A 22,630-nucleotide genomic window follows, 5' to 3' on the forward strand; every position below is an offset into this window, starting at 1 on the left:
AACCCCGGAACAGCGCGTGCTTGCTAAGTCGCTTCAGTAGCCGGGGCTCCTCTGCCTATGGGATTCTACAGGAAAGAATACTGGAGTGGGTTGCCATGCCCTCTTCCAGGGGAATCTTCCCGACTCAGAGATGGAATCCGCGTCTCCATGTCTCCTTCACTGGCCAGTTGGGTTCTTTACCACTAGCGCCACCTTGGAAGCACAACCCCACAGATCTTCAGCTTATTACCACACCATTTGGAAAGCCAGCGGGGAAGAGCCAACTCGAGGTGACCAAAAGGAAACCACAAATCCCGCGATATCATGGGCCGTACCCCGTGAGACTGCTCGCGAAGCTACCGCCACGCAACGCGACAGCTAGTATTAAACGTCACTGTCCTGCGACGCTGTCTCTGTAATAGGACGCCCTCCCGGAAGTGGGCTCTAGATCGGGCAGTGAAAGTGGTAGCCGGTTGCCCCCGGGACCAGATCTCGGGAGGTCGTTGTTGAACTATTTCTCCAAGTTTCTGTCCTATCCTGCCTGCGTCTTCTGGCTCCGCGGAGTGAGGCAACGTCTCCACCATTATGGGAGGCGGAGACCTGGTAAGTGAGGGAGCCCAGGGCTGGGGGAGGACTGAGAGGCCAACTGGGGCTGGCGACGGGTGTGGCAGTGAGTATTCTTATAACACAGCTGTGCTTTCGGGGAGAAGAAGCTGTAGCCTTGGACAGGGGGCGGATCACTGCGGCCGTGGAGGGACGGGGCGGAGACTTGGAAAGGCGTGTGAGGTGGGTCGCCAAGGATGGCAGGTGGTGTTTGTTGGCAGGAAACCCTTCTGGCTGGAAATTCTGGGGACGGTTGGAACCGTGGCTAGGAAAGGAGGCCGGTATGGAGGACGTGTCACGCAGATTTTGTTTTGTATATTTTGTCTTGGGGTACCTCACATTTTCCTCAACTAGGAATTCAGTCTTGTCCTGCGCTGTAATTGTGATTTGTGCCCCATTCTCCTCATCCCTGAGCCGTGTTCCAGGATCACAGAAGATCTCCTCATGTTCGCCTTTCTGACTTTCACTCCTTTAGTGCAGCATTCTGATATGTAGTGGCAGAGCTTTCTTCTGAATTCATTGTTGTTCAGTCGCTCAGTCGTGTCCAATTCTTTGTGACCCTATGGACTGCAGCACGCCAGGCTTGCTGTCACTCACTGTCTCTGGAATTTGCTCAAACTCATGTCCATTGAGTCAGTGATAACATCCAACCATCTCATCCTCTGTAATCCTCTTCTCCTGCCTTCAGTCTTTCCCAGCATCAGGGTCTTTCCCAGTGAGTTGGCTCTTTGCATCAGGTGGCCAAAGTATTGGAGCTTCAGCTTCAACATCAATCCTTCCAATGAATATTCAGGATTGATTTCCTTTAGGATTGACTGGTTTGATCTCTTTGCAGTCCAAGTGACTCTCAAGAGTCTTCTCCAACACCACAGTTCAAAAGCATCAGTTCTTTGGTGTTCAACCTTCTTTATACTTCAACTCGCACATCCATACATGACTACTGGAAAAACCATAGCTTTGACTATATGGACCTTTGTCAGCAAAGTGATGTCTCTGCTTTTTAATATGCTGTCTAGGTTTGTCATGGCTTTTCTTCCAAAGGGCAAGTGTCTTTTAATTTCATGGCTGCAGTCACTGTCCGCAGTGATTATAAGTTATGTGGCTAGTTCTCAAAACCTGTATAGCCACCAAATGGGAAAATGTACCCATAAGAATGTGGTGCAAGATCAGAAAAATGCTAATCTTCTGAAAGTGTAGCTAATTTCACAAAATAGATCGATTTAGCCATTTGTCTAGTAGCTATATTAGAGTTTGTCAGATGTTATCAGTTAGAATGACTTCCAAGGTACCATCAAGGTTAGTCCCCTTTAGTGTCTTCAAGAAGCTGCATTTAGGGACAGGAAAGCTCGAATCCAAAGTTTCTCAGCTTCGCCACTATTGAGATTTTGGGCTGGATAATTCTTTGTTGTGTGTGTAGTCCTGTGCATGTAGGATGTTTAGCAACATCCCTGGCCTCTGGCTAGTAGCACCTTTCTCCCCGAGTTGTGACAACCAAAAGTGTCTACAGACATTCCCAAGTGTTCCCTGAGATGCAAAATCTCCTGTATTGAAGGCAAGCGAGAAGCACCATTAGGACAAGGTGGAGGGTGGGGGAGGAAGGGTTGAAAACCTGATGAGGGGAAAGTAAAAGGTTACTGCTGTGAGCCATGTGTTATGCTGGGATTGGTGACCTCGGAGGAGAGGATTTCGAACTGGGGTCAGAGATGAGGCTTGAGTACTTGGAGCTTTTTGTGTACCAAAATTTTATTAAAGTATAACAGAGATAGGGAAAGCTTCTGACATAGACATCTGAAGGGGACAGAGTGCCCCCTTGGTAGTTTTTAGCAAGGTGTTTTATGTCTGTTAGCTTTTAATCAGATAAGAGAGATACCTCAAGATTGAGGGAATTTCACCAGGCTTTTCCAATCCTGATCCTCTCCAATTCATTCTTTACGTGCTAAGCTGGTCATGCATTTCAGCTGCATATGAATGTTTAATATTTTCTACTGCCAACGGGATAATTCAGTCCCTTAACATGGCTTATAAGCCCTTAACCTGTTGCTTTCTTTATTGGCTTCATCTTGAGTCCCCTTCCCATCAGGTTGCTCGCCTATCTTCAGCCATGCTGAATTATTTGTATTCTGTTCTTTCTCACCACTGGGCTTGCAGTTGTGTGTGCTGTTACCTCTCTTTGGAAATCTAATCCACTCGTCCCTGCTTCCCACATCACTGGGATAATTTATACTTGTCCTTAGATGTCACTTCCTCCAGAAAACCTTCCCTGGTTGGGAAACTGAACCAATGCAGTGATTCATGGGGAGAAAGGGAGAAGTGAAGCACTCCTTGAGGGTGAAAGGGAAGATCAGAGTCGGGGGGGGATTCTTGGGAAGGAAGGTTGAAAGAGCTACCAGGTGTGGTTGTAAACCATGCAAGTTCAAGGCAAGTTCAGTGGACTCGAGGAAAGAAGGTTGTATTCTTAAGAATGTGTCCAGTGCCAAAGGCACTTGAGTTCTTTCACCTTTCAGAGTCTATACCTTCCCACCTCTCTGCCTCATTTTTGTATTGTTATCACCAGCCCTCACTTCAGGCATGGCCTACTTCAGGATAGAAGTAGTTGAAGGGAATTTCGGAGGGGCCTGTTCTATCCTGAAATTTTATGTACTTGAACAACCTCTCCTCGGCCCCCCACGTGTGAGAGATTGTTGGGTGCCAACCTTGCCATTGTTAGAGACATCTTGCCCTTACATGGCTGCCTTGGCGTGAACGGGGTGGGGTGAGGCAGGGCCAGTTACGCTCACCACACACCTACTCCTGCCTTGTTTTCTCCCTCCTTTCATTTGCCACAGAATCTGAAGAAGAGCTGGCACCCGCAGACCCTCCGCAATGTGGAGAAAGTGTGGAAGGCTGAGCAGAAGCATGAGGCCGAGCGGAAGAAGATTGAGGAGCTTCAGCGTGAGCTGCGGGAGGAGAGGGCCCGGGAGGAGATGCAGCGCTACGCGGAGGATGTCGGGGCTGTCAAGTAAGCAAGGCGCTGGGGCCGTTTGGGCTGGGGGTGTCTTGGTGTGTGCGGTAGTGCAGGCCTGTGGGTGCATTGTCCAGTTGTTGCATAATAGCTGGATAAGAGAATGAGTTTGGAGTCAGCCTGAACTGGGTTCTAAGGCTGACTTTGTATGAACTAGCCCAGCTATGTAACTGGGAGCAAGTTTAGGAGCCTCAGTGACCTCAGAAGAACCAGGGGGCGCTGAGAGTACCCAACTCCTAAGGCTTTTAGAGGATCAGATGAGATGACATATAAAGGCCCTAGTGTAGGCCAAGTTCATGGTAGACAATTGACAAGTAACTGTGACTGAGGATGACTGCCTCTACCCTGCTCTTACTGTGTGGAGGCCGCATTCCTGCTTTTGTTACTGTATGTACTGCAGGCTCATTTTAGGGAGGCAGTGAGGTCCCATGGAAGGAGATAGATGCTGTGTCTGTCAGTGAAAGCTTTGTGACTGTGGACAGTCCCATTCAGTTTCCTCTTGTATAATATCGGGTAGAAGTAACAGATGATATACCCTACCAGCCTCCATAAAAGGGGATAGGAGTAAATGTGTTTTGAGAAAAATAAAAAGCATAAAACATGCAGTGCATTCCTAAATCAGAATTGAGTAAAAACTCTAGACTAAAATTGAGTGTCTGTACTGTTCCTTGTGCGTATGCTTGTGGCCAAGTCTCCAGGGTGACAGGTGACATACTTTCCCCTGTATTGGATATATAGGGCTTCCCCTTAGTAATTTCATGACAGGGGGATTAGTGACATTTGTGTGTGTGTGTGTGTGTGTGTGAGAGAGAGAGAGAGAGAGAGAGAGAGAAGAGATACAGACCAAGAGAGAGAGAGAGACTTAGTTTCAGTTCATGGAAATGGTATTACGGAATTTAGGCAGGATAACAATTACATTCTTTCAGGAAAATGGATTGGGAGAACGCCATTCTGACTTAAGTATGAGTTTAAAATATTTGGAATATTTTAAAATAAAAGGAGGGACTTCCCTGACACTCCAGTTAACACGCTGGGCTTAACACTCTGGGCTTCCAAGGCAAGGGGCACGGGTTTGATCCCTGGTCAGGGAACTATGATCCCACATGCCACGTGGCATGGCCAAGAAAATATGAAAAAAATAAAAATAAAGAGTACAAATTAAAAAAAAAATAAAAGGAGTTTTAGAATTTTTCAAGTACAACACAATATATTTAAGGCATTAATATATAAAATGAGCTAAGAGAATTAAATTCTGTACTTTTTTTTTTAACCATAGGCACACATTAAGTTATTTTACTTTTCACACTTTGTATAAATTATATCCTTTATAATTGAAAGTAAATCAGTTTCACACATTTGGACTAATTCCTGGGAAGCTTATAAGACATTCTTACATGTGACCTTTTAGATTTTGTGAACCCTTGATTTTAAAACAAACGTCAACTTTAGACAGAATATCTGTTAGAAGAGCTTACTTCCCAACCAAAAGTAAAAAATTATTTTGAAATTTTTATTCAGACAAGTGTTACAGATTATGCACCTGATATGTCAGAAATTTGGGGCTTTGCAGAGTCTAATGAGGTCAGAGTATAGATGAGCAGCTTCAGAGCTGGGAGTCCAGTGGTTATCATGTTGCTCACCCTCACGCCCTCTTGTCTGCTGTGAATGGGAGGAAGGTGATTTTATATTCTTCTGATTGTTTGCCCCAGCCCCCTCACCCATATCCTCCAATATCGTGCAACTCAAAGGTCAACATGTAGGTCCCTTTTCTCGGTCTTTACTTGCAGGTGTAGTTAGACGATCTGCTTGTCCAGCGGACTGGCCTGTGTAGTTCTTTGCACAGTGTCGTGCTTTTCATGGATGCAGTAAAAACCCTTTACTGCTTAACTGCTCACTTCTATGGTTCAGATGATCTTTTCTATGTTTATTATGCTTCTCTCCTAGAACAGAGAAAGAAACCTTAATATCTACATTATCCTTGATCTTCATCCAAATTCCTCTTTGTAGTAGAGTGTTGCTTTAGTATTCTCTGATATTATTAGAAAATTGTGTTTTCCATGCACGGGGTCTATACCACCATTTCTCAACCCTTGCACCCTTGGGAGATTAGATAGATGAAGATGGCAGTGATTCCCACACAGGCCAACTTCCTAAGACTAGCAGGGGTTGTCTGGGGCAAGGGCATCTATAGACTTTAACAGCTCCCTGGGAATTCCCTGGCCACCCAGTGGGTAGGACACCTCTCACTTCTCAGCTTTCACTGCCGAGGGCTCGGGTTTGGTCTCTGGTTAGGGAACTAAAATCTCACAAGCCACTTGCGTGGCAAAAACAAAAATCTCCCTGGGTGAGCCTCATGGGCAGCCTCAAGAACCTGTTCTATATCCTTAGTGATAGCAACAGCAAAAATCTGTAGATTATTTAATTTTTATATGACTTTTACCCTATATATTTTCTCATTTAAAAACTCAGAGAGAGGATCTCATTTAAAAACAATGGGAGTTGGCAGTTACTAGCTCCATTTTATTTAAAAATGTTATTTATCTGTGTATTTTTGGTTAGGTCTTCATCGCTGCCCAAGGGCTTTCTGTCATTGCCATGCATGGGCTTCCCATTGCAGTGGCTTCTCTTGTTGGGGAGCACAGGCTCTAGGCACGTGGGCTCAGTAGGAGTGGTACACGGGCTACTTGCCCCGTGACGTGTGGGGTCTCAGTGTCTGGACGAGGGATCTAACTCATGTCCCCTGTATTGGGAAACTAGTTCCATTTTAGACGTGAGGATGTGGAAGTGTGAAGAAATAACTTGCATGGTTACCAGGCTGGTTAGTGGTGGAAGCAGGCCAAGTCCAGTGGCACTGGATCTCTGTGATTACAACATGGTTTCTTACCAGAGGGCCTGAGGAGGACTCATATTAGTTGAGTCCTTTTTTTTAAAAAAAAAAAAATTAATTAATTAATTGATTTATTGTTGGCTGTGCTGGGTCATTGTTGCTCCGTGGACTTTTCTCTAGTTGTGGTGCTTGGGCTTCTCAGTGCTGAGCACAGTCTCTAGAGCTCAGGCTTCAGTAGTTGCAGCGCGAGGGCTCAGTAATTACCGCTCCCTGGCTCTAGAGCACAGATTCAGCAGCTGTGGCACATGGGCTTAGTGGTTCTGTGGCATGTGGAATCTTCCCAGATCAGGGATTGAACCTATGCCCCCTGCATTGGCAGGAGGACTCTTTACCACTGAGCCAGCCAGGGAAGCCCTAGTTGAGTCCTCTGGAGACAAGCTGGAGCCCTGAAAATACTACTTCATAGAAGTGTCCGTCTTCATTTTTCCTTCTTTCTTCTGGACAGGTTTTGCTGTTCTGCCTTCAGGCTCCCAGCCCACCTACCTTTTCATGTCATCTCTTCTCTTTCTTTCGCTTAGTTTCTTTTCCCTCATCTCATATCTGCTCCTGCTCCCCAAGGCTCACTGCTCTTCTCCCTTTATTCTCCAAGGGTGCCTTCAGGGACTTCCCGGGTGGTCCAGTGGTGGAGAACCTGCCTTCCACTGTGGGGGACGTGGGTTCGAGCCCTGGTCAGGGCACTAAGATCACACATGCCACTGGGCCACTAAGCCTGTGCGCCACAAGTAGAGAAGCCATCAAGCCACCATGAAGACTCAGCACAGCCAATAAGTAAATACATAAAATAAAATTGTTTTTTTTTTAAAGAGTGCCTTCATCCTCTGGTACCAGTGTCAGCTTCATGCTGATGACTCCCACGTGTGTCTCTGCTTCAAGTGCCCCACAGTCACCTCTTCACATTCTTAGCTCTCAGCACCATTTGGTAATTTGTGACCTCTGTGCCTTATCGGGTAGCCTGTGAGCAGCTCAGCTGCCTGAATCTTTGTCATCTTTCCCATGTTACTCCTCTCTGCCTGGCACACAGGAAGAATGCTGTCAGTGTTTACAAATGAATACAAATGAATCTTTAGTCCCCGCTTCCTAGTCCATGTTCACGTCAGGCATGTATAGGCATGATCCTTTGAGTCATCTTAGACATGTCCTTTCATTTTATTTATTTATTTTAAGATATGTTTATTTGTTTCATTTGGTCGCATCAGGTCTTAGTTGTGGCACATGGGATCTTTTGCTGCGGGTATACAGGCTTCTCTCGAGTCATGCTGTAAGGCGCTCCAGAGCTCATGGGCTCAGTAGTTGTGGCACAAGGGCTTCGTTGCTCTGATGTGGGATCTTAGTTCCCTGACCAGGGATCAAATCTGCATCCCCCCTGCATTGCATAGGGGATTCTTAACCACTGGACCACCAGGGAAGTCCATCAAACCAATCATTTTAATAAGAAAAGAGGTATCTAAAGGGTTAGACTCTCTTATTGGTTTAAATTATTTTTATTAAAATATGCAAACATGAGACTTCCCTGGTGGTTCAGTGGCTAAGATTCCAAACTCTCGATGCAGGGGACCCAGGTTCATTCCCTGGTCAGGGAGCAACTAAGACCTGGCACAGCGAAATAAATAAAAATAAATATTCAAAACATTTTTTAAAAATGTGCAAAGATATAACTAGAAAGATATTATTTATGCTCATAGTTATGTAATCTTAAAAATCAATATACAAAAAATGTCATACTCAAAAATCAGTGGAACTAATGTTATAGATAGTACTGTTTTGATGAGACTGCTTTGCTGCTTGCAATGTGAATGTGACATTGGTTGCCCCAGGACATACTCGTATGAGTTCAGCACACCTTCATTGTTTGTTGCACGGAGACCCGATTTGCTCACCACTTTTTCTCTTAGAACCACAGGGAAATATTTGGCATGATACTGTGACATAATTTGGCTTCGCTCTTTTGGCTTGAAAACATAACTTGTTATGGCTGGTTTTTCTCATTATCCCCTTGAATGTGGTATTACCACTGGTACCAATATGCCAGTAATTTCCAAAACACATGATAAACACCACTGCATATGTGGTCACTGGCATTGTTCTTGGTGATGAGCTGATCCAAAATGTGCACATTAGCTGTTTCAGGTTATCCTCGACATGAAGGCACAGCACAAAACTTCGTAAAGGAGACTTGAGAAGCCCTGAGCAAAGATCCACGCCCCAGGCTGAGGAACATTCTTTCCTCACAAGTTACTTTAGTTGTGTGGAAATAATCTCTCTGCTAAAATGTAAACTCCATGACACCAAGAACCATTTCTTCCCAAGTGCCTCGTGGAGTGTGGTGTTTAGCCTTTGCTAAAGAGCCTGAGAAATGAGCCCTAGTCTGACCAGCCACACTTTTTTTTTCTTTAATGTTTGGCCGTGCCTTACAACCTGTGGGATCCTAATTCCCTGACTAGGGATCGAACCTACAACCTTGACAGCAAGAGCATGGAGTCCTAACCACTGGACCACCAGGGAATTCCCCTAGCTGTGCTTATTATCTGTTGCTTGTGTTCAGGTTTTGTGATTAGGTTTGCAGGAGTCTACATTTTCTTTGACTATTTCTTTTTTTTTTCCCCTTCAACTAGGAAAAAGGAGGAAAAATTGGACTGGATGTACCAGGGTCCTGGTGGGATGGTGAACCGTGATGAGTACTTGCTGGGGCGTCCTATTGACAAATACGTTTTTGAAAAGATGGAGGAGAAGGAGGCAGGCTGTTCTTCGGAGACAGGACTCCTCCCAGGCTCTATCTTTGCCCCATCAGGTGCCAATTCCCTTCTGGACATGGCCAGCAAAATCCGAGAGGACCCGCTTTTCATCATCAGGTACTGATGAGGGTCTGGGAAGGGGGTTTTGTTAGAGACGCTCGGCCGAGATGTTATCTTGCCTCTTGCTTTACAGTTGGGAAGAGACTGGTAAATGTACCAGACCAGATCAGATTTATCCATTTACCCTTAGCCATTAAATAGCAAGAGGTAGAAGCAAGGTGAGAAAGACTGGCAGCTTCTTAGAAACCTGGGGATATGTATGACCTGCCTCTTGAGAAACCTATATGCAGGTCAGGAAGCAACAGTTAGAACTGGACATGGAACAACAGACTGGTTCCAAATAGGAAAAGGAGTACGTCAAAGCTGTATATTGTCACCCTGCTTATTTAACTTATATGCAGACTACATCATGAGAAACACTGGGCTGGAAGAAGCACAAGCTGGAGTCAAGATTGCCGGGAGAAGTATCAATAACCTCAGATATGCAGATGGCACCACCCTTATGGCAGAAAGTGAAGAGGAACTCAAAAGCCTCTTGATGAAAGTGAAAGAGGAGAGTGAAAAAGTTGGCTTAAAGCTCAGCATTCAGAAAACGAAGATCATGGCATCTGGTCCCATCACTTCATGGGAAATAGATGGGGAAACAGTGGAAACAGTGTCAGACTTTATTTTTTGGGGCCCCAAAATCACTGCAGATGGTGATTGCAGCCATGAAATTAAAAGACGCTTACTCCTTGGAAGAAAAGTTATGACCAACCTAGATAGCATATTGAAAAGCAGAGACATTACTTTGCCAACAAAGGTCCGTCTAGTCAAGGCTATGGTTTTTCCAGTGGTCACGTAAGGATGTGAGAGTTGGACTGTGAAGAAAGCTGAGTGCCGAAGAATTGATGCTTTTGAACTGTGGTGTTGGAGAAGACTCTTGAGAGTCCCTTGGACTGCAAGGAGATCCAACCAGTCCATTCTAAAGGATATCAGTCTTGGGTGTTCATTGGAAGGAATGATGCTAAAGCAGAAACTCCAGTACTTTGGCCACCTCATGTGAAGAGTTGACTCTTTGGAAAAGACTCTGATGCTGGGAGCAATTGGGGGCATGAGGAGAAGGGGATGACAGAGGATGAGATGGCTGGATGGCATCACCGACTCAATGGACAGGAGTCTCAGTGAACTTCGGGAGTTGGTGATGGACAGGGAGGCCTCATGTGCTGCAATTCATGGGGTCACAAAGAGTCGGACACGACTGAGCAACTGAACTGAACTGAACTGATAGAGTTCTTTTCCTCTCCCCTCTCTCCCTCCCTTTGTTTGTTTTCATAGCAGAACCCTTTAAAAAGAAGCTTTAGAATCTTACTTGAAATCTTAATACAGAACAGATCAAAGTAAAGCTGCATTTTGGGTGTTAAATAAAATCATGTAGTGTGTGTGTGTGTTTTAATTTGGATAATTTTATTTCAAGGATGTAAGATAGAACATTGAAAAATGTTTCTTATTTATATATCTTTATATGTACATATTTTCTCCCATTTTGTATAAAATATGAATAACAAAATTTACCATCTTAACTGTTGTAAAGTGTACAAGTCAGCGGCAGTAGGCACACTCACACTGTTGCGCCACCATCACCCCACCCATCCTTCTCCAGAGCTTTTTCATCTTTGCAGCTGAAACCTTATACTCATTAAACAATAAGTCCCCATTCCCTCCTCTTCCCAGTTCCTGGCAACCACTTCTACTTTGTTTCTATGAGTATACTCTAATTACTCATATAAGTGGAATCATATGGTATTTATTTTTTTTTGTGACTGGCCTATTTCACTCAGCATTATGTCATCAAGGTTTATCTATATTATATAGCATGTGTCAGAATTTCTGTTTTAAAAATTGTGGTAAAATGCACATGATGTACAATTTCCCATTTAAACCATTTTATATATACAGTTCAGTAGTAGGGCATTTGAATTATTGTGTAGTCAATCCAGAAGTTTTTCATCTCTTTGTTTTTTTTTTTTTTTGGAAGGCTTACTGGATCTTCCCCGACCAGGGGTTGAGCCCAGGCCACCGAAGTGAAAGCCTGGAATCCTAATCTCTAGGCCACCAGGAAGGTCCTCATCTTACAAAACTGAAAATCTATACCCATTAAACAACTCTCCATTTCCCCTCCCCTGCGGTCCCTGGGAACCACTATTGTACTTTCCATTCCTATTGTTGGCCTATTCTGAGCCTCACGGAAGTGAAATCCTTCAGTATTTGCTTTTTTGTGAGTGGCTTATTTCACTTTGTATAATGTCTCCAAGGTTCACCCAGGTTGTATCAGAATTTCCTTCTTTTCTAAGGCTGAATGACAGTCAGTTGCATGTTTATACCACATTTTTTAATTCATTCATCTCTCATGCCCATTGGGATTATTTCCCCCTTTTAGCTATTATGAATAATACTTCTATGAACATTGGTATATAAATATGCATATTATAAATATGCATAAACTCCTTTTTCCCACCTAATCATATATATGGGGCATCTTTTTTTTATTGCTGACCACGCTTCTATAACATCATTTTTAATATCTGTATTGTATGGATATACCATAATTTATTTTATTAATATTCTCCTATTGAATCCCTAACTTGTTTCCAGGCTTTCGTTGTTCTAATATGAACAACTTTTTAATGACCTTCCTTGATTATATCCCTTCAAAAATAAATTCTTGAGGAAGCATTTGTAAGATTAAAGAGTTTATGAGTATATACAGGCTGTGATAAATGTTGCCAAATTGTCCTCCAGGAAAATTGACCTGTTTATCCTCCTATGAATATATGAGAATAAGACTTCTTTAAAGAGGAATCCATTCTCTTTACTTTTCAATGTGTTATGATGCTAAACGGTGGAGGTAGTATTGAAATGCTGCATATGTTTGATACACAAGATGACATACATTTACTTGACCAGTTGGGAAGCCCTGAGCATGAAGCTTAACAAGCAACAGACCAAACTCACTTTGTTGCACAACAGGGAGCCAGTGTGGACTTTACCCACAATACGCAATCCCTCATGCAGACTTGGGGAAGATTTCTGCTTTCACACCATCATGCAGATTGCAGCATAGGGCTTGTCTGCCTGCATTTAGAAAAAAGATTGCTGCATAGAGTTATGGAGAGTAGAATGAATGACTTAATTCCCTTTCTGAAGAAATGATTATAATTTTTATAACTTCTTCTCTTTAGGAAGAAAGAGGAGGAGAAAAAAAGAGAAGTATTGAATAATCCTGTGAAAATGAAGAAAATCAAAGAATTGGTAAGTAGTGCATTATGTAAGCATTAAGAACTACTTAACATTAAGCATTAAGAACTCCTCTCCATTTATTCTTTTTTTTTCCTTCTCTCCATTTATTCTTATGAGAGGGAAAACAGAATGGCTTTAAATGTCTTTGTCTTTTAGAGACTGTCTCCTGATGATTTTATGCAATCTTATATCAAGCTTAGTTATGCTTGATTTTCTCTTTTATGTTTTTTGGTTGGAAATGCAGCATGTGATGTCATTCTTCCAGAAAAAGAGGGGTATTGGGATATGCCTGTGGAAAGCACGAGTGTACACTGTTCAGGAGATCAGGTGGTATCCCATTCACTATTAGGGCCCATTCATCATTCACGTATTATGTGGCTGTTTCTTTTTTTTTTTAACCTTTTATTTTATATTGGAGTGTAGCCGATTGTTGTGATAGTGTCAGGTTGACCGCAGAGGACTCAGCTTTACATGCACATGTATCCATTCTCCCCTAAACTCCCTTTATGTGCATGTTTCTTGGATCAGTTGGTAAGAAAAGTTTAAAAATTGATCTTGCAGCCCCTGATTACTTTCAGTGGAGTTGGATTCTTTTGACAGAATAGAAATTCCTAGGCAGTGGTTCTGGGGACTGTTTCAAAACACAGATTCCCAGCCCCACCCACCAGAAAGTCCATTTAGTAGTCTAGTGGGTGTTTCTGCACAACCAGAGTCAAGACCCTCCACTGTTGTCAACAGGGGGCGGCTGATTGATCATGTCCCTGAACCCCAGTAGACCCAGAGACCTGAAATCAGGCAGTTTGCACATGACCCCTCAGAGAGGCTGACAGGTCTGGATAATCTTACGTGGTTATGTTCTGGGTATTTTCTAGTTGCAAATGAGTCTGGAAAAAAAGGAGAAGAAGAAAAAGAAGGAGAAGAAAAAGAAGCACAAGAAACATAAGCACAGAAGCTCAGGCAGCGATCGTTGCAGCAGCGAGGATGAGCGCAGCAGGGGGAGGTGAGCGCAGAGCGGCCTCCTGCACCATTGATTCACTCACTCTCATTCATTCCACAGAAGTGGACGAGCGCCTGCTCTGGACCGAGAACTGCTAGGTTCTGGGGGCTCAGTGGAGGGCACTTGCACACTCTGGCTCTCTGCCCATGGTGTTGCCAGCTAGCATTAGAGTTCCTAGAGGTGCTGGCAAGATCCCCAGCAGGGCTGGCTGCAGCCGTGTCGGTCCTAAATCAGACGTCCTGGATGCGACTTTCAGCTCTTTTTTATTTTATTTATTTATGTACTTTTTGGCCGCACTGCATGACATGTGGGATCTTAATTCCTCGATGAGGGATGGGACCTGCGCTTCTTGCATTGTAAGCTCGGAATCTTAACCGCTGGATTGCCAGGGCAGTCCCTCATTTCAGCTCTTGATTCCACCAAGACTGAAGTGGGTTTTATGGAGGCTTTTTTTTTTTTTTTTTTTAATGCATTAATGGGCCCATCTGGGCCTGTTCTGTGTCTTCTCTGCGGGAGCCGCCAGCGCTGTCGTTGCTGACTCAGAGTCCCTAGAATAGCAGCACGAGGTGAGAGGAGAATGTGCTCGGGCTCTGGGGCTGAAAAGTGAGGCCCACGGTTTTTCACAGGAAAAACATGACTGTGCTGATGCCTCTTCCAGCAAAGATAGAGAAACACACTCCCACGTGAGAGGCAGGAGGTGGGAGAGGTCACATTTGAAACAGGAAGCACATTTCAGCACAGAGCTGTAAACTGGACCTTAAGGTGTCTTCTTTTTCAATGAGTATGTGTTTAATCTCTTAGATCTCAAAAGAAGATGGCAAATTCTCCCCCTGTTTTGTCCAAAGTCCCTGGATATGGCTTACAGGTAAGGATATGGCTTCTCAAAGGGAGTGACTGTGGGGCCATGGAACATGCCAACGTGGCAGCCTTTTTGGATATAGAGCATTTTTTTTTAACTTTTTATTTCATTTTGGAGTATAGCTGATGTTATGGTAGCTTCAGGTGTACAGCAGAGGGACTCAGCCATATATATACATGTGTCCACTCTCCTCCAAACTCCCCTCCCATCCAAGCTGCCACATAACATTGAGCAGAGTTCCCAGTGCTATATACAGTACACCCTTATTGGTTATCCATTTTAAATATAGCAGTGTGTACCTGTCCATTCCAAACTCCCTAACTATTCCTTCCCCCAACCTTTCCCCCTGGCAACCATAAGTTTGTTCTCTAAGTCTGTGAGTCTTTTTCTATTTTGTAAACAGTTTCATTTCTATCATTTTTAGATTCTGCATATCAGGGATGTCATACGATATTTCTCCTTCTTTGTCTGACTTTTATTTCCCTCAGTATGACAGTCTCTGAGTCCATCCATGTTGCTGCATGGACATAGAGCATTTTTAGCAGCCAGTCAGACACACAGAAAGAAGGGAGTTTGGGTGGCAGAGGCTGGGATTGCTGGCGAACAGGCCCCTTCCTTACTCCTGAGCCTCTCACTAAGCTGAAGTCCCTCTGAGTAGAGGAGCTAAACCATCACTGGGCATTTAGGCATCACCCCCCTTCCTTCTGTGGGTAATTTACATGAAATGCATACATTTTAAGTGTACAGGTTGATGACTTTTTGATAAATGTACATCCCTCTGGACTCTTTGTTTCCCCTCAGGTCCTTTCCTCCATGTTCTGCCTCCTACTCCCCCTCAGGCTGTAGAGAAGAGCCAGGCCAGTTTAAGTGCTTGGGTGATATATCCTTTTAGGGCATTCTGAGGATGACTTTCGGAGAAGGCGATGGCACCCCACTCCAGTACTCTTGCCTGGAAAATCCCATGGACGGAGGAGCCTGGTAGGCTGCAGTCCATGGGGTCGTGAAGAGTCGGACACGACTGAAGCGACGCAGCAGCAGCAGAGGATGACTTTCCTTAGTGTATGTGGCTCTCAGTGATAACCGTATGATGGGATTGAAATACCCAGTTGGCCCCTTATAGGACCTCAGTGTTTATTCATTTTCTTGTTTCACTGCATCTTCTGAGCCGCTGGATCTTCCTACATACAGCTTTCCTTCCTTTCCTTGATGATACAGGTCAGGAACTCCGACCACAGCCAGGGCATGCAGGGTTCTCTGATGGCTGAACGAAAGGGAGCGCATGGGTTGAAAAATTATTCCAGGTCCAGGAGCTCCTCTTCCTCACCTCCCAGACATGCCAGCAAGAAGAGCACCAGGGAAGCAGGGTCCCGGGATAGGAGGTCCCGATCCCCTGGCAGAAGGTCTCGGTCCCCAAGGCCAAGCAAACCGTGAGTGTGGGAATTCAGTGGGCAATAACCTGTGAATGTGGGGGCCTGGTCACAGCTGGGGTTTGCTTTTGGCCATATCTGTTCATCAACTCTTCGAAATGTCTTTGCTTTGTTATTATTGTTACCTTTTTTTTTTTTTTTTTTAATGTAAAGCTCAAATTTCTAGAACTACATATTTGTATGTGTGGAATCTCTGGAGTGAGAGTAATATCCAATCTTTTGTATCCTTATGCCTTTATTTTTCTTCCAGTTCCTTCCTGTATTTTCTTCAATTGGGTTATGATTCTGAAGCTGTTAGCTTTTCTTCCATCTTTTGAAGGACATGGTAGAAGCTCCTATATTGAAAAAGCTTTTCTCCTCTCTGCCCTCTGTATCGGTTACAGGCACAACTCTAAGGGAAATAGGAAAGACAGAGGCCGAAGTAAGAGCCCGTCTCCTAAAAAGGAGGTTTACCAAAGGCGGCATGCTCCTGGGTACACCAGGTGAGTCCAGAGCCCAGGAGGTTCACTTCAGACTCCCAGGCCTGAGTCTAGGCGTGGCTCAGACCAGGGCAAGAGGATAATCTGTATCACCTTTTTTGTTTACCCCTTTCTTACTCCACTTGTTAACTTTTAACCATCCACCCTACCCCCTACTGCATGTCAGTCACATTGAAAGGACAAAGTAAATAGTTTTGAACTACTGAACTAATGACCAATTCACTGAGTGACTCTCTGTCAACATCTGTAAACCACGGTTATTCTCACAGAGATTTCCACAGGAAGAAAGAGTGCTCCTTTCTTGAGGCATCAGCTGAAAGGGAAGCAGGGTGGTCTCTTTGAGGGCAAATGTCCTAAGATCAACTGCGTTTGAGTTAGGTATGGCTTGGATCTGACAGAACATAGATGTACAGCCTTGGGACCTGAGTGGAGTTGGCTGTGCCCTAGAGAGGCTGTCCCAAAGGGTCTCAATTGCTCTTAGAAGTTATTAGATGAGGGAATTCCCTAGTGGTCCAGTGGTTAGGACTCAGCACTTTCCTTGCTGAGGGCTTGGGTTCAATTCCTGGTGGAGGAACTAAGATTTGGCAAAAAAAAAAAAAAAAAAGAGTTGGGCAACTTTTGTGTACTTCCCTTTAACTGCCTCCCCCATTGGCTGCATGTTAGAATCACCTGAAAAGCTTAAAGAAAACCCGAAATCCCATTCCCTGGCAGCTCCTATGACATAATTTCTGGGAGGATGAGTTGGGTAGCTAGGATCAGCGACTCAATGAACATGAATTACCTCAGTAATTCCAGTACACAACCAGCACTGAAAAATCACTGAGTTCATAATAACCTCTTTCAATCACTATGGTGTTAGAAGAGATGCAGACCCTAAGGTCCCTTTTAACTCTTAATTGCCTGATTCCCTAAGTTTAAGGTTTAATTTTGATCGCAACTTTCCAAAATATTACATATCTCCCTGCCTTCCGGAGGGGGAGGGTATACTGCATGTTATTTAATCTCCTGTTGGTGTCGCTGGGTCAGTTCTTCAGCTATGCTGTAATCCATGCTCTTCTTAGGGATGAATGCTCATGACTATCTGTATTTTTTTTTTTTAATATATTTTAAGACTCTTGGTCAGTGCAAGGCCTGCTTTTTCAGATCCTGCTTTGTTTTTCTGTCTCTTTTGCCATCTGCCATCACTTGAATTTGTCTTACTTTGTCAACCTTTTCTTAGTGCTGTTAGAATTTTTGTTGAATTTTGTGATTTAGAAAGTTAAAATAAACAGGTTCCTATTGTTTAGGACCAATAGACCGATATTTCAATAAAACTTTTTTTAAAAAGTGAGTTAGAGCCCTCAAGATCTCAGTCTTCCAGGAATGGAAACACAGAAACTTGAAAGGATGGATTTTGTGATCTCTTTGTTTTGGTTTGGTGTTCCAGGTAGTTGAACACTAAAGATGTAACCAAGATTTGGGTACTGAAAAAAGAAAGAAAGATTACGGCTGTAAAACCTTTCTTAGCACTATTTATATTGTTTCTCAGATTGAGAGTCATTGAATATTTCCTCAAGGGTCTGAGAGTTCGGCAAGATTTTAAAATTTTTTGAGTTCTCTTTTGAATGTTTTAATTAGTGATCTGAAACATCTTTCTTGTCAGTTGAAAAGATGAAGCTCCTCCTGCTTCTCCACATCTTCACCAACCTGTTATTTGTGGTCTTTTTGATGCCAGCCATTCTTCAGGTGTGAGATGATACCACATTGTGGTTTTGATCTGTTTTTCTCTGATGTTTAGCAGTGTTGAGCATCTTTTCATGTGCATGTTAACCATCTGTGCATCTTCTCTGGAAAAATGTCTCTTCAGGTCGTCTACTCATTTTTCAGTTGGGTTGTGTGTTCTGCTATTGAGTTGTTTGAGCTGTTTATATAATTTGGATATTAACTCTTTGTCAGTCATGTTATTTGTAAATATATTTTTTCCCATTCAGTATTTTTTTTTGTTTTGTTGATAGTTTCTTTTGCTGTTCAAAAGCTTTCAAGTTTAATCTGGTCCCATTTGTTTATTTTTGCTTTTGTTTCCTTTGCCTGAGCAGACAGATTAAAAAAAAAAAAATTGCTGTGACTTATGGCAAAGAATGTTCTGCCTGTTTCTTCTAGGAGTTTTATGGTTTCTGGTTTTGTATTTGGGTCTTTAATCCATTTTGAGTTTATTTTTGTACATGGTGTGAGAAAATGTTCTGATTTTATTCTTTTACATGTAGCTGTCTGGTGTGGTTCTCCTGTGTGGTTCAGTTTCTCTAGAAACTACCAGAGTCTACCCTCTAGAGGGTCTCCTGTAGATGTTTGGGAGAGCAGTCACTGACTTCCCCCGAGTCAGGCATGAGGATCCCAGGATGTCTTAATTGTTCCTTATACAGACTTTAATTAGTCCCTTTGTTTTCATCCTTGTGCACCACACTCCAAAGTATTACAGCCTCCAGTACCTGAAGCTCCCCTGGGTTTTACAGTGTGATTGCTTCTGATCAGTATCAGGCACTTAGGATTCAGTTTTCTCTAATCTGTTAAAGTGGTTACCAGTCCTTCATCCTCTTGTATCTTCTGACAGTTTGTTCACATATGTCTTATTTAGAGTTATTTCCTCTTCCATTTTCTTTTTAGTTAGTAGGGTTTTTGAAGGGGAGCCTTCATTTCGCTATAGATAACTAAATGTCAGATTTTTAGTATCAAGTTTATTTCTTAAAATTGGGCTCCCACTCCCTTATGGGACTCCGATAACTATTTTTCCTTTTAAAGGGGGATCTGTATATCACACCAATTTGAGAAACAATGGATTTGGATGTCTTACATTAGTAAATAGTGATCGAGCTGGTTCATCTCCTCTTCTTGCTCTTCATTTGCAGTGAGTGCTAGGAAAGAAGACCTGTTACTGACTGAGGCTGAGTTAAATTCTTCAGGCAACTTGCTTCTAGCTTAGTCCTGAGTGGTATACTCATGAGCTATGTCCATGAATTTCTAAGCATCTCCAGTGGGTAGGTGGTAGATGTCAACCATCACATGGATAAACTTGGTTCCCTGTTCTTCTATAAGTTGTTAAACAAACAATTGGAATATAATTGCCATAGATGGAGGCTCCTGATTAGTTCTTATTATGTATTTATTGTTTCAGAATAATTACTCTAGAGATTGTTGAATGAGAGTATGGATTCCTTCACTAAAAGTCGTTGAAATTTGAGTGAAACCACCTGATCAAGTTGTTAGGAAGGAAGGAAACTCTTGCTGAGTATGGCACTGGGCTGGGCATTTCCAAGAGAAGAGAGCTATGGGCTGGAGAACCTGGGTCCTACCTGGTTTCTCTTCCTGTGATATTTCTATTTTTTGGCTGGGAGAGAAGTAGGCCTTAGGCTAATTTTTGTGTTCAACAGAAAGCTCTCATCAGAGGAGCTAGAGCGAAAAAGGCAAGAGATGATGGAAAACGCCAAGTGGCGGGAGGAAGAGAGGCTGAACATCCTCAAGAGGCATGCCAAGGATGACGAGCGGGAGCAGAGGCTGGAGAAGCTAGACTCCCGGGATGGGAAGTTTATCCAGTGAGTGCATCTTTTCCCTGCCTAACAGCTTTCATGGCAGTGGTCCCAAGGAGGCAGTCAGAAAAACTGGTTCATTCACTGTGTTCCCAGTGTTTCTGTGTCTTGCGGAGCTCAGCCCCCAGACACCTCTGTTGCTCTTCTCAACTTCTGGCCAGACCGTGAGATGTTTTTGATTTGAGGGGAGGAGAAATGAATTGGTATTTTACTGAATCCTCTTCTCCATCTAAGAATTCATGGCTCAGGAAGCCTTTTTCAAATGAGGCTTGGACTTATTTTCCAGAACAGATAAATTTTCCCTTACAAATTTGTAAAAAATTGAGTTCTAGATGGAGTTACTCAAAAGTTATCTATGTGGACTTAAAGAGAGCTTGTGTTTCTACAGCCGCTTTATGGCTAACAACATGTTTTAACTTTCCCGTCTTCTCTTTCCAGCCGCATGAAGCTAGAGAGCGCATCTACCTCCTCTCTGGAAGATCGGGTGAAGCGGAATATTTACTCTCTCCAGAGAACCTCAGTAGCTCTGGAGAAGAACTTTATGAAAAGATGAAAGCCATCCCCTCTCTTGCTGGTTTTCCTGAAATTTCCAGGGAGGCTGCTGATCCCTTAAAAATTCTCTTTATAAGAGTTCAAATGGCTTCTTTCACAGATGTCAAACCACCACTGTTCAAAGTGACTTTCCTTCATGGATTCCAGAAACAGCTCAGTTCTTTTGAGAACCAGTGTGACTTGCTCTATGGGACCCTCGGTAACTTTTGCTGGGTGCAGAGTAGTTTTTCAGTGGGTAGGCACTGGAACATCTAGGTGTGAGCACTCATCTTGCTCTGGAGGGAGCCTCCCTATGCCTCTTCCCTCCACCTGTGTGAACAGACTTACTCTACCACCTCAGAATAGACTGGACCTTTCAGAAACCTCTCCCCTCTGAATCACCCAGAAAAATTGTTCTTACCAAGGTAAATGAATACTTAACTTGATTTAGTAGATGATGTGACAGAATGATGTCAGATTAGGACAGAGCCAAGGCAGTGACAGAGAATCTGGAAGGGAAAACAATGCAAAAAAAAAACCAAAAAACAACCCTAAATGAACTGTTTAACTATTTGAACTATCAAACTGTAAAATATAGTGTGTGTATAAATTATCATTTTTACATGCTTTTGGAAAAAAAGAAGTTAGCTTTGTGAGAATATCTTGTTTGATAAGTGACTTTACTATGTAATAGAACCTCATTGAATCTTGTTATCCAGTAACACAGTAAGGCAGATTAGCTTTTCTTTCCTCTGCAAATCTGGCAGATTTTGGAGGGGCCCAGGGTTTATTGATAGGATCTAGGGTATCTGTCCTTTTTACACTGTTTATAGTCTCTGATGTGTGGGCAGTGCAGAAATGAAGTCAAATCATTTTAGGAGTCAGGACCAAACTATCAGTATGCACCCTGGCTCTTAAAAGAAAGTATAGTGGAAGCTGTTTATTTCATGCCTTCCCTTTTATCATGTAGTAATCTTATTACAAGTCTAGGTTTTCAGGAGTTGTTTGGTATTATTTTTTAGTCAGGTATTAAAAAACAAAAACAAAAAAATCCAAACTCATAGGATCAATCTCCTGTCTTCATCCCTTTCCTGTCTCCTACCAGAAGTTCTCATTTGACTCAGGAGTCCTAGGCACTCTTGATCCACACATTAGCTGGGCTAGTTCCTTGTTCTGCTAATTCCTAATTCTTAAACGAATTTGGATTTATATTTTTTTAGCACTTATGCTGCCAGACACTGTTATGCTTAAAACCCAGTCTTTCCCCAGAGAGAAAGTAACATACACTTGTTATTCAATTTAACACCTTATCCTGCTTCCCTATACTAAGGTTAATTATGTCTTTTATTTTATTACTTGGTAATAAAAACTACATTTATTTTTGTAACTGTGTAAAGAGCCACCTGTGCTGAGTACCGAATTCCTATATCAACAACAATGTTGATCCACGATTTGTGTTCAACATAAAACATAATTCCGAGAGGAATTATGAAGAAAGCGTGGGCAGTTTACTGAAAGATTTCACCGAGTGAGCCAGAGAGTAAGATTATAATTCCCTGCCGTATGATACGTGTCTTAAGGTGCCGGCCTGCCCCTGAACTGAACGCTTTGGCCGGAGGCCGGCCACCGGTGGGTGAGAGCGGGACTCATTCATAAAACCCAAGGCTTCCAGCTGGCTAGTCTCATTGGCCCTGGGGGGAGAGGGCGTGTCCCGCGGGGGGAGCGCGCCCACGGTCCCAGGGGAGTGGGAAAGATCCACGCATGGGTGGAGCGAGGGGGCGCTTCTTGCTTTTCCCGGCAGGACTTCCTTTTGCCCTCGCTGTGTTCCTCCTCTCTCCCCCGGGGTGGGGATGGTACGTCCCACCCTCCTCGCATTCCCGCCCCTCCTCCCCTCCGGACCCGAGGTGCCGCCGCCATCTTGGCACGTCAGGTTGAGGAAAGACCCAAACCCTAGCTTTGGGGGCCCGGTCAGGGAGATGCTCCCGCAGCAGTCTGCGAGACTCCCCCAGCCCTCCTCCCCTCCCTGCTAGGGCGCGGGGCTCTGAGGCGCGCGGAGGCCGGCTTGGCTCCTGTCGGGCCCGGGGAGGAGGAGCAGGCTGGGCGGCCCGCTACCTCCCCGGGACGGGCGGTACCACCCAGGCAGGGAGGAAAGGGCCTGGTGACGGCGGGGCTGCGGCACTGCCCGGGGCGGGGTGCAGAGCGGGCCGGCCGGCTCCCTGGGGCGGGGCGGGGCGGG

General features: G+C 43.9%; 1 protein-coding gene across 1 annotated transcript; it reads left to right on the top strand.

Moving 5' to 3' along the window:
- Positions 1–79: 79 nt before the first annotated feature.
- CWC25 (CWC25 spliceosome associated protein homolog) lies at positions 80–21,781 on the top strand. The gene is made up of 10 exons (XM_055576030.1): positions 80–582; positions 3,408–3,580; positions 9,083–9,319; positions 12,484–12,553; positions 13,414–13,541; positions 14,340–14,403; positions 15,613–15,824; positions 16,208–16,306; positions 19,708–19,869; positions 20,302–21,781. The coding sequence occupies exons 1-10, from the start codon at positions 565–567 to the stop codon at positions 20,414–20,416; spliced, it is 1,278 nt and encodes a 425-aa protein (XP_055432005.1). The 5' UTR covers positions 80–564; the 3' UTR covers positions 20,417–21,781.
- The last annotated feature ends 849 nt before the right edge of the window (positions 21,782–22,630 follow it).

This window comes from Bubalus kerabau, chromosome 4 (genome assembly GCF_029407905.1).
Source record: "Bubalus kerabau isolate K-KA32 ecotype Philippines breed swamp buffalo chromosome 4, PCC_UOA_SB_1v2, whole genome shotgun sequence".
In the NCBI taxonomy this organism is placed as follows: Eukaryota; Metazoa; Chordata; class Mammalia; order Artiodactyla; family Bovidae; genus Bubalus; species Bubalus kerabau.

Excerpts from the sequence above, each read along its gene's own strand:
- CWC25 (XM_055576030.1), top strand. Across the intron at positions 14,404-15,612 it reads TCCCTGGATATGGCTTACAG|GTCAGGAACTCCGACCACAG; the intron begins GTAAGGATATGG and ends TTGATGATACAG. Across the intron at positions 19,870-20,301 it reads CGGGATGGGAAGTTTATCCA|CCGCATGAAGCTAGAGAGCG; the intron begins GTGAGTGCATCT and ends TTCTCTTTCCAG.